At 60.6% G+C, this 14731-nt stretch overlaps 1 protein-coding gene across 1 annotated transcript; it reads left to right on the forward strand.

The window, feature by feature from the left end:
* The first annotated feature begins 961 nt into the window (after positions 1–961).
* Positions 962–13923, forward strand: SCARF2 (scavenger receptor class F member 2). Its single transcript, XM_052689616.1, is given in 12 exon segments — positions 962–1111; positions 1113–1348; positions 4465–4523; positions 5548–5649; positions 5809–6328; positions 6403–6621; positions 7046–7174; positions 8775–8878; positions 8944–9061; positions 10356–10477; positions 11508–11660; positions 12062–13923. Coding segments are annotated over 12 exon segments (3081 nt in total). The 5' UTR covers positions 962–976; the 3' UTR covers positions 13246–13923.
* Positions 13924–14731: the final 808 nt, after the last annotated feature.

Genomic DNA, 14731 nt, shown 5'->3' on the forward strand with positions numbered 1-14731 from the left:
CTGAGGTCAGGGAAGGCAAGTAAGTAGGTGGGTGACAGTTGTAACACCCAGGGAGTTGGGAGATGGTTTCTGCACAGGCAGGCAGGGTAGGAGGAAGCTGAATGCAGCTCGGGAATGGTGTCCCCATCCGTGTCATTTCAGGGCAGTGACATCGGTCCCCAATGGCTGCCACCCCTCAGCCCCTCCCTCTGCACCCGTGGCTGCTCGCATCACGATCTGCCCTTGCACAGGGACAGGGTGAAAGCATCTTCCAGGCATGGCTCTGCCTCACGGGTCCCCGTCAGTGACCTGGTGACAACACAGCTCCGTGGGAAAGTAGCCCTAGGGGGTCCTGATTGCTCCGTGCTGTGGCATCGCTGCTCCATGGACCAGAATGTGATAAATCCAGGAGTCGGCGGTGAGCAGCTGCTCATCCGCTCCCTTCACTCGCGGTGTTCGGGACACGCCCCGGCTCTCTCCCGTCAGATGCAGTCGGAGCATCCTCTCCTGGAGGCGTGCGGTGCTCAGAGGCGGCAATGCAGGAGATGCCCGCAGCCCCTCGGCGGGAGAGAACACAGCCATTCCTATTAAAACCATCGATCCGAGCGCCTGGGATAGCCGGTCCTGCACGGAGCGGCGATGCTCTGTAGTATTCAAGGGACACTGTTTGTGCAACCACGTGGCAGATGCTCGGCGTGTCCCCCGTCCACGCTAGGGATTTGGGATTGCTAGAAGCGCTCGATGAGCCCCCCCACCTCCTAACTGTGTCCCTCTGAGGGAGTTACGAGTGGCTGCCGCTGCGGGCACCGCTCGGGGCTGCCAGAGCCGGGCACAGCCTCCATCGGGGCTATCGGGACTCCGGATCCTGCCGTTCTACACCCGCACCGCCGCTCCGCAGCCCGCACACCGCTGCCGTCGGGGCTCGGGGCCGGGGTCGGACGCGGGAAGGAGGCGGCGGCGGCGGCCCCCGGAGCCTGGCCCGCCGTCAGGGGAACCAATGCGGAATTTCCTGGCTGCCGGCGGGGCCCCTCCCGCCGCCGCCGAGAGGGGCGCGGGGGAGGCGGCGGCGGCGGCGGCGGCGGCGGCGCGGAGCTCGCACTGCAGTTTCCGTCCGCCGAGAGCGGCCGTCGGGGCAGGGCAAGGCAGGGCAGGGCAGGGCGGCACCGGGCACCGCGCAGCCGAGCCGAGCCCCGTATGGGATGGGCCGGGTCGGGCCGGGCCCCGCCGCGCCGACGGCCATGGCGGCCCTGGGGCTGCGGCCGCCGCGCCCAAAAGGAACCGCGGTGCCGCTGCTGCTGTTGGCGGTGCTGAGCTGCGGAGCCGCGCAGGAGCTGAGCCCACGGGGCAGGAACGTGTGCAGGGCTGCAGGGTAGGAGAGAGGGGAGGAGAGGGCAGGTGGGGCCGGGCGGGCGGCCGGGAAGGGAAGGGGGGGGAGGGCGCGGGCCTGGGAAAGAGCGGTGCGGGGCGGTGGGGAGGGGGGCGATGGGTCCCATCGTGGCGGGGGGAGATGGAACCGGGTGTCCCGGGTTCGGATTTTAGTGTCCCGGGTCCGGATTTTGCTGTCTCGGGTCTGGATTTTTGATGTCCCGGCTCTGAAGCTGTGTGTCCCGGTTCTGAATCTCGGTGTCCCGGGTCCGGATTTTGGTATCCCGGGTCCAGATCTCGGTGTCCCTGCGCCGGTCCTGCAGGGAGAAGCCGGTTCTGAGCGCCCCGGGTGTGGTCCCGCAGTGGGATGCGGGATGCTGCGGGTGTCCCCCGCTGGAGCGGCTCCCGGAGCGCTCGGGGCGGCCGCGTTGGCAGCACCGGGACAATACTTGGCGTTGGCTTCAGAGCAAAGGTGCCGTCCCCGGGGTCGCCCTCTGTCTGTTCCCCCCCTCCCTTTCCCCTCTCGGGCTCAGTGGTCCCAAAGCTGCCTCATCCCGCCGAAGAGACCCCTATATGGGCGGGCGATGGGGGGAAGGGCAAGCCATAAATGCACCTTTTTACATCTCGCCCGTGAGGTCAGGAAAGTCCACAAGGAAAACATGTGCTGCGCGCTGGAGAGGCCGCATAATGGCTCCATTCAGCCCGGCCGCGGGGCGCTGGTGCCCCCTCCTCAAATTACAGTTTCCGAAGGAGGTTTTGCCAGAGCAGCACAGCCTCAGTACTCGGCAGGGGGGGAGGGAGGTTGCACCGGGTCTCCACATCCCCCTGTAAAACCGGTGCCCAGCAAAGCTGTCGCTTGGGGTGGCAGTGGGGCTGCAAGTGGTGACCCTTGGGGCCAGCCCAAGAAGCTGCGTCCATGCAGTTCTGTGGATTGCATAGGGTAGGAGAAAGGGATGTGCTTTGGAACTGTTTGGTTTGCTGTGTGCTAAATGTGACTGCTCCTCTTGAGCTCAAAGCTCTTGTTAAGTTACCATGTCCCCGTTCTGTTAGAGAAGCAGGGGTGCAGGGTGATGAGTGCAAGCGCTGTGTGTGTGGGAATTGCTGTCTCCCTAACTCTCCTTTGGCCATTCTTTTCCTGTATGAAGAATTTCCTTTTTGCCTCACAAGGCACGGAGTGACGGGTGGTGTGGAGAAAGAAGGGGCTCGGCGCCAGGGTGATGCTGCTCCCCGGTTTGGGCAGTGGTGTGTGAGCACTGGGATGGGCGTGCAGCTGGAGCAGGTGGCAGCAGTGCTCTGGGCTGTGGGGTTTTCACCTCCATCCATTCGTGCAGCTCCCAGACTCTAAGTAGGATGCAGGACATGGGATGCTCAGTGGGATGCAGACAATTCCCAGGAGCAGGGACAGCTCGGGCTTTGCCCCATTATGCGCTCCTTTTCATCTGCACCAGTGAAATCCCCATCAGTTTGGCAAAGTGATTCTTTTTCCCCTTTCTCAAGGGGAAAAGGCAGTAAAACAGAAAGAGAAGGGATGTGCCGAGGGAAGCAGCGGGTCCGTGGGCAACCTGAAGGATGCTCTGAGGCTGAGCCCCGGTCCCAGCTGTGCTGTGGGGTGCAGGGAGGTGGGTCAAGCTTTGAAATCTGAGCGCGTTGGTTTGCTGTCAGAGCAGCTGATAAAGGAGGGGAGGCTGAGCGGGGAGGTGTCGGACACGGCCCAGCGGAGGCGATTAGCTATCTGCCAGGAGATAGCTTTAATCCCAGTGCTGCGTGTGGGCTGCCCTAAGGACCCACTCATGGTGCTTCAGTCACAGTGCAGCGCTATGGGCGCCGTGGTCCTTCCTTGGGCAGGATGACCCCCTTCCCACCCATCCCCAGCTGAGCTCATGGGGCTTTTGGGGAATGAGACCGCGCAGGCACAACCCACGCTCCATCATGGCACATTTTCAACCCGTGGAGCCCGGTGGATTTCACTTTGGGTCCTCCTGTCCCCTCACGGAGAAGCTTTGATTGGTGCCCCATTGCCTTTCCTTGTGTGTTTCATCTCCCTTCCAGGGCACAGACCCTGCTCCAGCCCTGGGCTCAATCGCAGCGCTGTGTAATCTCACTGACGGACGGAATGGATGGAGCTATTTTGGTCTCCAGCTGCAAGGCATTTTTTCCAGGCCCTGAATCATTTTTGTGGTTCCTTTCTGCCTCCCGTCCAATTTTTCAACATCTTCCACGAGGGGCGGCCACGGTGCTCCCATGTTGGTGCTGCCCCATTCGGCCCAGCCCGTGTCCCACCGGGGGCTGCTCCCTGCTACCCCCCAGCCCACAGCAGCTCCTTCTGGCAGCCAGACGTGGTCCTGTGACTGCGCTGCGTTTCACGAATACTTCCTCGCTGTCTCCTCCTCCTCTTCTGCATTTGTTACATATAAAGGAAAAAAAAAAAAAAGAAAAGCTTTGCATTCCAGGCTCTGCCACTGGTCCAGCCCATGTCAAGTTTTCCTCGACTGCAGCATGCCTTTGGATTGCTCCAGAGCCTCCGGGATTGCTCCCATCCATGGGGTATAGCTCCAGTTGTGCGGGCAAAGCTGCACAAATTGAAGGATGTGATGGGTTTGTGCTGAGAAGAGGACGTCCCCTCCGCATGGGGTGTCCCTGTGCCCCTGTTCTGAGGGCTGTAGTGGTTGAGAGGGGATGGGGCAAGATGCCACCATCCTACCTTGGGATGCCATCCCCGTGCTGCCACGATGCCAGGCACCAAACCCATCTGTAGGTTCCCATAAGCACTCCTTGGCTTTGCCCAGCCTTTCCTCCCTCCTATCTATTATTTTCCAGTGCCTTGGTTAAGAATACGCTCATTTTAGTCTATCCTTTAAATCACATCTGGTGGTAAAATAATCCGAGCCATTTTCTGCACGTGGGGCACGCAGATGTTGGGTATGGTCATCCCATGCCCAGCACTGCTGCTGTTTTCCTCCTTGTTCTCTGCTGAGCCCTGCGCTGAGCTGGGTACCCCGCGCCAAGCATCTGCTTGGCAGAATTGGTTCTTGATATCATCACAGCATCGCTGGCAGGTTTCCAGGAAGGACAGCAGCTTTCCAGATATCCCAACCATTTGTGGACTTATTTTTCCTGCAGCTCCTCGGTGCTCGTGTGCTGCCCAGGATGGAGGCAACAAGGAAGCGAGTGTCTGATAGGTAAGCAGCAATGCTGAGGTCGTGAGACAGCCTGGGAGCTGTGTAGTGCACCCCAGCTCGCCTTGGGGTGCAGCCCTTGGACACGAGATGCAGTGTGGTGCCCCCTGCGTGCTGCCACAGTGCTGGAGGGCTGTGGCAGAGGATGAAGGCACAGCCACGTGCCATTGCAGAAAGGCACCGGTGCCACCGAGCCCACAGGAAGCCAGGGCAGCCCCTGCTGTGCCACCATGCAGGATTTGGGGACCCTGTGTGTCCCCTCAGTTTGGGGTGGCAGTGGTGCCCAGGCAGCCGGTGGGCTGCAGACCCCATAACCAACTAACTCACCCTGCATGCGTCCTCATAACCACTCGCTGCATGCAGCTGGTGCAGGAAGGGAGAAGGATGCTCAGCGGGGGAGGATGGTCCCGCAGCAAACTGTCCCCATCTCCTCTCCCCACTTTCCCCCAGGCTGCTCTAACCGTTAGACTCACTGCCTCTAACCTGTTCCATCTGTCTATTTTAGGGTTTTCTATAGTCCCCATCACCGTAGGTCTAACAACGGCCAGGTAAGGCGCTCGGTGCGGGTGCTCTGTTCCCCCTCTCCTGCTGGCCAGGGGCACTTTGTGGGGCCATGGGGCCAGCACTGTGCCATGCCCTAGAGCTCGCTCCCCTTTGGCACAGGAGAGCTCGTGGGCTGGGGGTGCTGGGGCAGCACCTCCATAGGGAGGTTAGAAGGAAGGGAGCTGTGCTGGTGGCTGCTTGTGTTCCCCTGTCCCACGTCCCACATCTCGCCTGCAGCACAGGGATGGGTGAGCAGGGTGGTAGGGGGCTGGGGCAGGGATGGAGCCGGGGATGGTGGCAGGAGGATGGTGGCATCACCGCTGTGATCGCCGTGCAGCGTCACAGTTCGGTGACCCCCGTGGTGCCACCATGCACCCCATCCCCTGCTGTGGGGGTTGGGGACTGGGATGGGATGAGCCTGGTGGCACACAGTGGGGACCATTCAGCCATGTCCTCACGCTATGTTGTCTGTCCATCTGCCCAGCCGTCTGCGAAGGGAATTTCACCTGCAAGGAGAACGAGGTGTGTGTGAGACCCGGCGAGTGCCGCTGCCGCCACGGCTACTTCGGTGCCAACTGCGACACCAGTGAGTACCAGTGGCACCACTGGGGCACCCCAGAGTGGGCCGTCTCACATAGGGAGCCTGTCACCTAAGCGTGCTAGGAGCAGTGGGGATGGAGAGGAGCAAGAGGTGCAGCTTGCATGGAGTCACCCATGGCTGACTGCAGCACTGTTCCATCTGCAGAGTGTCCCCGTCAGTTCTGGGGCCCCGACTGCAAGGAGATGTGCAGCTGCCACCCCAATGGGCAGTGTGAAGATGTGACAGGTCAGTGCACCTGCAACCCCAACCGCTGGGGCCCCAAATGTGAGAACATCTGCCTCTGCAAGCACGGCAAATGCGACCAGAAGACGGGCAAGTGCACCTGTGAGCCCAACTGGTGGGGTCCCCAGTGCTCCAGCTCCTGCTATTGCAGCCACAATTCCCAGTGCGACCAGCAGACAGGAAACTGCCTGTGCCAGCCGGGCTGGTGGGGCCGTGGCTGTAACAACCAATGCTCTTGCAACAACTCACCCTGTGAACAGTTCACCGGGCGCTGCCAGTGCCGTGAGCGCACCTTTGGGCCCCGCTGTGACCGCTACTGCCAGTGCTACAAGGGGAAGTGCAACCAGGTGGATGGCACCTGCACCTGTGAGCCGGGCTACCGCGGCAAGTACTGCCGTGAGCCGTGCCCAGCTGGCTTCTATGGGCAAGGCTGCAGGAGGAGGTGAGCGCTGGGGCGCGAGGAGGGAGGTGGGAGCTGTGGGGTGCCATGTGCCACGTGTCCCTTGGTTGTTGCAGGTGTGGGCAGTGCAAGAGCCTGCAGCCCTGCACCGTGGCGGATGGGCGCTGCCTGACGTGCGAGGCGGGTTGGAATGGCACCAAGTGTGACCAGCCCTGCTCGCCTGGTTTCTATGGGGAGGGCTGCGAGAAGCTCTGCCCCCCCTGCAAGGATGGCCACACCTGCAACCATATCAATGGCAAGTGTTCACACTGCAACCCCGGCTGGATTGGAGACAGGTGAGTGCTGCACGGCCCAGCTGGTGCATGCTGGTGCAGTGCTGCGTCCCTGTGTGGGGTCTGGGAGTGGGTGCACAGCTGGGGCAGCGGGAATGGGCTGAGCCTGCTGGCATGGCCATGGGGCCATAGGGAGCCTCAGGGACCCCAAAGCCAAGCACACAGGGCCATGGGATGCACAATGCCACGGTGCTTCTATCCTCTCAGTGACCTTAACAAACAGCGGGGCTCAACTCTGAAACTTCCTTGGAGCCACCCGGGGTTGGATCTGAGGCTCTGCAGCACCTTTATGGGGCCGACAGCACCCAGCCCCATCCCCTCGCACAGAACAAATGGGAAACAGAGTAGGATGACCAGGATGGGCACAGTGGGGGGCACCATGAGAAATCCCCTCTCCGGCGCTTCAGCTGCCTTCACCTCTCCCCAGGTGTGAAACCAAGTGCCGCAACGGGACGTATGGGGAGAACTGTGCCTTCGTCTGCAGCGACTGCGTCAGCGGCGAATGCCACTTCGAGACGGGCCGCTGCCTGTGCCGCGCCGGCTCCCACGGCACATAGTAAGCAAACCGCTGCGGGACCCCGGGCACTCAGCACTGCTTGGCATCACCTCCATCCCCTGTCTGCTCCTGCCCCTGGTTGGGGTCGGGGTTCCGAACAAACCTGAGGTGGCAGCACCCGATCCCCCCTGAGCTCAGCAGGGCGCTCTGCGGGGCCACCGTGTGCCTCTCGCTGAGCTGCCGGATGGGGTTTCTTGATGAAAGGATTTTGCTTTAGGAAATGGCCATTTGGCAAAAACAAATGCCTTTGACAAAACTCGGGTTTTTTTGTGTGTGTGTGTGTGTGTTGTTTTTTTTTTTTCCCCCAAGTTCAGGGTGGAATTTCTAGCTGAAAACAGAGAGAAAACCACATCCCAGAATAGCACATAGCCTCATGGGTATGGCATCTGTGTGGTGCTCCCTCTCCCAGCAGCAGCTCTCACTGGGGGCTGCTCACCCAGGAGGAGCCCAAAGCCCCTCAGCCCTTTGGCTGTGCCCATCTCCAACCAGCATCAGGCCCTGTCCTAAATGCATGCTCGTCCCCTTTGCTTTCTCCCAACATGAAATAGAAGCGCTGTCTGAAAGAAAAGTGGCTGGAAGCACTGGAGGGAAGGCTGCTGAAATGTCTGCAGTGGGCATAAAGCCCTCTATTGCTCCACATCATTCCCATGGTATCTCCTGAAATCAGTCCGCCTGGGGTAGAAATATGGGTCCAGCTGATGGGTGTAGCTTGGACTGTCTGGGAGATATCCCTGCTCCCATCCCTGCATCCCCCTGCAGCTACTTGTGGGGGTTCAGGGCACGTGGCTCAGCCACGGCGGTGCTTTGAAAACCAGAGAGCGTGAAATGTGGCTGAGCCAAGGGAGCAGCTGCAGCCCCAGGAGAGAGAGGCTGGGATCGGGGCCATGGCGTTGCCAGCTGGGAGCAGCTGGTGTTGGGCTCAGGGCCATCAGCCCCGCTGCATCCATCCCAGTGCCCATGCTGTTGGCAGTGGGGTCCCGCATAGCATCATCCCAAACTGCTGCTGCCCCCAGAACTCGGAGGACAGGATGCTCGGTGGGAGGGCACCCAGAGCCTGGGCTGTTTTGGGTGGTGCCCAACGCATTGCCCACCTTCCAGCCCTGGTTTGTGCTCCTCTCCATAGTGCTGAGCTGAGAGGCTGTGCCCTGGCAAGGAGGGCACTTCAGCCATAGTTGCTCTCCCTTCTTACATACAGTGAGCTGAGAGGTTTCCAAGCTCATGGGCTGCAGTGGAAGGGCTCCATGTGTGTGCTGGCTGTGCACGGGGCACATGGCCACATCATATTAGCAGTGCTGAGCTGAGACCTGGTGCAGATGCTCTGCTGGATTGGTACTGCTGATGGGTTAGTGACCCGTTGTCACCGCAGTGCTACAAGCCTCGTTGCAAAGCCTTGTGCAGCACGTGGGGGTGGAGGAGGGCTCTCAGAGACAGCAAACATGGGGACAAGCAGGAAGGTGGCACAGTCCCCCATGGGGATGCTGTCAGTGCAATCCAGCACTGTGTCACCTGTTTTTCCCAGAGTAGAAGGAGTTTGGGAAAGGAGAGCAGGGAACATCCCCAGGATGCATCACCCCACCCTCACCCCTCACCCTTTCTCCAGCTGTAACCTCACCTGCCCGCCCGGCCACTATGGAGCCAACTGTGCTCAAGCCTGCAGCTGCCACGACGGTGCCTGCGACCCGCTGACGGGCGCCTGCCACATGGGTGAGTTGTAGGGTTGGGGTGCTGGGATGCCTGTGGCTGGTGTCTGAGCACGCTGTGTCTTGCAGAGGCCAACCAACGGATGGGGGTGATTGGGGCCGGAGCTCTGCTGGCGCTGCTGCTCATCCTCCTGCTGTCGCTGCTCTGCTGCTGCTGCGTCTGCCGCAAGAAGGATGAAGGGCACGGGTGAGTGGATGCTGGCAGGGAAAGGGGAGGACGGAAGGGAGATGTGGGGCAGTTTCCCATCCTCATGAAGATGGGGAAAAGAGAGCACAGGGTGGGAGCAGGAGGACCCTGCACTTCAGAGGATGCCTCCTGGCTTTGTGTCCCTGTTGTTGGCTATCACCTCACTGGGACCCAGTGGGTCCCCAGGGCTGGAGCCTGCAAAGGGAAACCTAGAGCATGCTGAGTTATGGCTGCGATCCCCAAAATGGCGCGGGGATGAAGGCAGGAGTGTGCACAGCAGCTCCTACAGCGGGGCTGGGCTGCAGGGTCTGCAGGACAAAGTGAGCCCCTCCAGTCCCTGCTGCAGGGATGAGGACAAGGGATAGGGATGGGGATAGGAGTAGGGATAGGGATGAGGATGGGGACAGGGATGGGAGTGGGGGTGGGGGTGGGGATGGGGATGGGGATGGCTGCTTATTGGGAAGAAAGGGGCCGGGGGAGCTCCACCAGCTGCACAAAAGCCGTCCCTCGTGCCGCCGGCCGCTGTGCAGGAATTTTCCGGAAGCCTCTGCTTGCAGCCGTGCCAGCTCCACTCCAGCCCAGCACATCTGGTTTGGAGAGCCTGTGGGCTGCATGTCATTATGCCGCAGATAAAAGGAGCCACTTCCCAAACTCAGTGCTGCTCGGAGACGTCTTGCATGGGAAATAGCTCCAAAGAGTTTCCTCTCCTCGGGCGCTGCAGGATGCCCAGATTCCCAACTGCCATCTCAATGTCCTGTGCCAAAGCGTTCCCAGTGCCAGGAAGGGCTGTGGCAGGGGTACTGCAGTGGCCGTGGGTGCACGCAGGTTGAGTGGCATTGCTGCACAGAGCCTCTTGCTGCTGTGGCTGCGGATAATTGCCTGAAAGCTCATCCCCGAGAGACTTTAAAACCAGAGAGCAAATAAAGAGAAGCCACGTGTTTGTTTGGGGTTGGGATTTTTTTATTTATTTTTTTTATTTTTTTTCTGAAGTTAATCATATGATTCAAGGGCCTGGATGGGAGCTGTGGGTGTTTGGGGCACGGTCTGGCTCTGCCACAAGGCGAGCTGAAGCACACGGCTGGCAACAGCCCTGACCCCTGCCCTGAGCCATCCTGGGCTTCCGCTGGGGCAAAACCAATGGGGAATACACTGCTGTGGTATCTCTCTGTCCTGCCTTTTCCCCAAACCCTTCTTCATGTTCAGCATCCCTGGGCCTCCAGCTCGATGCATGGTTCCACGATCGATGGCCCCGGTGTGACCATTGCCCTGATGGGGTCGTTGTGTTTCCTTGCAGAGCAAATCAGGACCCGGTGGCAGCCAAGAAGCCTCCGAGACGCTTGTGTGGGCGCTTCAGCCGCATCAGCATGAAGCTGCCACGCATCCCCCTGCGCCGCCAGAAGATGCCCAAGGTCGTAGGTGAGGCACCGAGGGGCAGAGCAGGGCCAGCGTGTGCGACCTGCTGTGCTTCCCCCGGCCCCAAACCCATGCAGAGCGCACCGGGGCCAGGGAAACATCCCCACTGCAACCCAAACAGGGGCCGTATTTGTGGAAGGGGCTGAGCAGGGCTCGGGGAGGAGGACAGAGGGGGCTGTGTGCGCGGGGCTCAATGGGGCTGTGTGCGCGTTTCCTGCAGCCGCCCCGCAGCAGTTGGCTCCCACCCAGCAGCGCTGTGTAAACACAGAGGAGAGGGAGGGGATGGCCCCAGCTCCAGGGCTCTGTGCATTACAACCTGCTGTGGGGTTGGGGCTATGCAGTGAGGCCACCCAGGACCCCGGAACAAAGGGATCTGTGCCAGCAGGCAACAAGGGAACCAGGCACGCAACGGCTCCGACCGCTTGGGGCTGGCCTTGGAGAAATAACATCCGTCCATCATCATCTGGCAGCACAGGGACCTGCAGCCCTGCTTTGCTAGGGGCAGGCAGGAGCCCCAGCACATCTCGGAGCTGCTGTTGGTGCTCCTCTTCCTCCAGCCATCCCCTTGGTCCCATTCAAGTCCTGGAGATGCCGCGTGGCCACAAGTCCCAGCACCCCGTCACGCCTTCTCGCAGGAAGCAGTGCGCTTCATCTGCTTCCAACGGTCTGCTTCTGATTTTCTCTTTTTGGGTTTTACAACAAGGAAAGTCATGCCGGAGTGGCTGCCTCCCCCACTCTGGGCCATTTGCTCTTTAAATATCTCCACTGCTTTTGCTCTGGCTCTGGAGTTTCTCTCAGCCTCTGCATCCTCCCCCATCCCTTATACAACAGGGTCCCCTCGTCTTGCTGGTCCATTCCTGTCTCAGGTTTATTCCCTCTCACATAGACATCTCCATGATCTTTTATCCCCTGCACAGTGCTGTGTGTGGGGAGCGTGGCTGCTTGCAACCATGGCTCATCCCAGGGTGGGTGAAGCAGGGCTGGGCCCCAGCAGGGCAGGCACTGGCTGATGGCCACTTTCCTGCCCTGGCAGTAGCTCACCACGACCTGGAGAACACACTGAACTGCAGCTTCATCGAGCCACCTTCAGTGGTGGAGCAGCCTTCCCCGTCCTGGTCATCCCGTGGTTCCTTCTCCTCCTTTGACACCACAGATGAGGGGCCAGTGTACTGCGTGCCCCATGAAGGTGAGACTCACGGGTGCTTCCCTGGGTGCTGCATGTAAAGACGAGGGCTGAAGGTGGCCCTGCGATGGGGAAAGTGGGGGTCCTGTGGCACAGGGGGACCTGGAGGCATGCAGAAGAGGTAGGGAGGGACCAGGTGAGACAGGGCAATGGGGAGCCCAGTTTTGCCTCTATCCCACCACTGTGCATGGGTTTTTTTTGCCACGAGGGCAACAAGGCAGTGGCGTAGGGTCCAGAGAAACCCTATAAGTGGAGGTGCTCAAGGCCAGGCTGAACAGGGCTTTGGGCAGCTGGAGGCAGTTGTCTAACAATGGGATCAAGTTGGGCTGGATGGCATTTTAAGGCTCCCTTCCAACCCAAACCATTCCGTGCCTTCATGACACATCCATGCTTTCTTCCCACAGAGAGCGTGAGTGACGGCAGGGACAGAGCACCGTCCTCCAGCCCCGGTGAGAAGCTCGTGGCCCCAGCCAGCGGGGAGGAGGCAGCCGAGTACAGCTTCCTGAAGGAGACGGGCTCTGTCAAGGCCTTCCATGCCGACAGCAGCGAAACACCCCTGCTCAAGTCCTCGGACAGCGAGCGCTCATCCTGCGGGTCAGGCTCGGCCAGCGCCGCGCTCTATGCCAAGGTCGCCCGCCTCTCCAAGCATTCCAAGGAGGAGGAGGAGACAGCGTTGTCCCCAGAGAGAACCAAGCCCCGTCCTCCCGACCCGTCCACCAAGCCCAAGGTATCCTGGATCCACAGCCGTTACAACTCCAGCCAGTCCAACTCGCTGCCCAGCCGCTCCCCAGAGCCAGCGGCCGCCCGGCCCAGCAGCCCCGAGCACGGCCAAGGTTTGGCCAAGAGGAAGAGGAGCCCCAGCGAGACGTCGGCTGGTGTGCATGGCAAAGCAGAGGAGAAGGGCGGCGGTGGCACACGTGGCAAGGAGAGACCGCAGAAGCACGCCAAGGAGCCCGGTGTCCCCGAGGGCAAAGCCAACCTTGCCACAGAGCCCCAGTCGCCTTCAAAACCCAAGCAGAGGAGCAAGGCCGGCTCAGAGCAGATGGAGAATATCAACGGGGCGGTGCAGAACGCCTTCAAAAAGATGGGCGGCTTCCATGCAGAGCGGCGGGCCGGGGAGGCGCCACGCAGCCCCAGTGCCGGCAAGCCGCGCTCCGACGCTCTCCATCCCCACCTGGCCTCCGAGGCGGCCACGCTGCTGGCAGCCCAGCTGAAGGAAAAGACTCAGAGCCTCAACAAGGCGGAGGGCAGCGCCCGGCCCAACGGGGTGGGGGCCCAGCGGGAGAAGCCCACCCCACCCCAAAAAGCCAAGCGCTCGGCAGCCGCCGGCAGCCAGAAGGCCAGCAAGCCCCTGCTGCCCACCTCTCCCAACCTGCAGAAACTGATCCCCGCCACGGCCGAGCCGGCGGCTGGGGGCGAGCCCAGGCGGGTGGAGAAACAAACCGCGGTCAGCGGCCAGGACCCGGCTCCTCCGGGCGAGCAGACAGCCAAGAAGACACCCATTAAAAAGCCCCCCAGGAAGAAGAGCCGAGAAGCCACCCTGGAGCCGCCCAAAGCAGCCGTGGTGCCCACGCAGACGGTGCCGTAATGGGGAGCTGGGCACCTGGGAAGGACTTGTGGTGCCTGGACTGGAAGAGCCCCCAACCTCCTCATTCCACATCTCTCCCCTCATCCCCTTTTCTCCTGTCAGCCCATCTCCTCCACTGTCCCTGGACCCGGTACCCCCCCGGCGCTGTGCTCTCCACGCAGGGATGCAGGAGCCGGGGGCCCCCCCTTTTTTTGTAGCAGTATTATCGATCGCATAAGCAGTGCTTGTTGTACTAGACGTACCCATGTTATATTCTGCAGTAACGGAGCCGCTCGCTTCCCACGCCCCACTCCACTCTGCCAGGTCCCCACCGCAGCGCGGGGGCAAAGGGGATGGATGACACACGGGGCCATCGCCGGGGACATCCCCGTGTCCTCACCCAGACCTCCCTGCGCTGCCACGTCAGCTTCTCCCCTCTCGGAGGTGCAGCCCCCGGTGCCGCCGCACTGCTCCCAGCGTGGGGTCGAGCTGGTTTCGACCGATGCCCCTGGCCCCAGGGCTGCTTGTGCTAGGAGCGGCAGCAGGAAAGCACTATTTAAGGCCCGGGCTGCACAGCACTTGGGGAAGCTGTTGTGGCTTCAGGAGGGATCTGGCCAGTGGAGTCAGGTAGATGGGTTTGGTACGACAGAGCCTGGCATCTCTGCAGAGCGCTTTTCTAATAAAAGTGTATTTCTTCCATACCCGGGTGCTGTCTCTCCGTGCCCCAGGCTGCCCATGGAGCATCGCCTGGCCTCACTCGAGCACTTGGGATGCGGGGTCCTGAGTGGGATGCAGTGATACAGGAATGGAGGATGTGTCCCATTGTGAGGCCAGGGGGTGACCCCTAAAGGTAAACCCCTAAAGGTAACGCTATTCAGCGGTGATGCAGAGGCACAGGATGCCCAGGCAGTGGTGGAGTCACTGACCCTGGAGGTGCTCAGAGCCGTGGAGATGTGGCGCTGAGGTACGTGGTCAGTGGGCATGGTGGGGTGAGGTTGGACTTGGAGATCTTAGAGATCTTTTCCAACCTCAGTGATTCTGTGATTCCAGTCCAAGTTAGACCACCACATATTGTTTTATGCTGATTTTTTCTGCACGATAGGACTCTGAATCCCTTTTCCAAGCACCCCGCTGTGGCCTGCAGGCTTTCCCCCCACCACTGCACATTGGTTACCTCTAACAGAGAGCATCATGTGATGCACAGCACTGTGAGCACTTTGTTTTATGGCTTCCAGCCTCTGTTGATTTGCGGATCCCTAAACAATTTCCCCTGCAGCTGTGAGCCCCACTGGAAAGTTCACACTTAGCATAAATAAACTCGCTTTCCTTCTCCTCTTGAGGCCTTTGACCTCAAGGCATAACCAGCTGAATCCCATCACGAGAGGAAGTTGTAACACGGAATAATAACATAGAATGAGGGAATACAAAAGCAAGCAGGTCTTTTCCCCCCACTCCTCCCCAGGGATGATGCCCAGGTGGCATCGTGACACAGTGATCACCAACCCTG

This window comes from Tympanuchus pallidicinctus, unplaced genomic scaffold, assembly GCF_026119805.1.
Source record: "Tympanuchus pallidicinctus isolate F22 unplaced genomic scaffold, pur_lepc_1.0 scaffold25, whole genome shotgun sequence".
Lineage (NCBI taxonomy): Eukaryota > Metazoa > Chordata > Aves > Galliformes > Phasianidae > Tympanuchus > Tympanuchus pallidicinctus.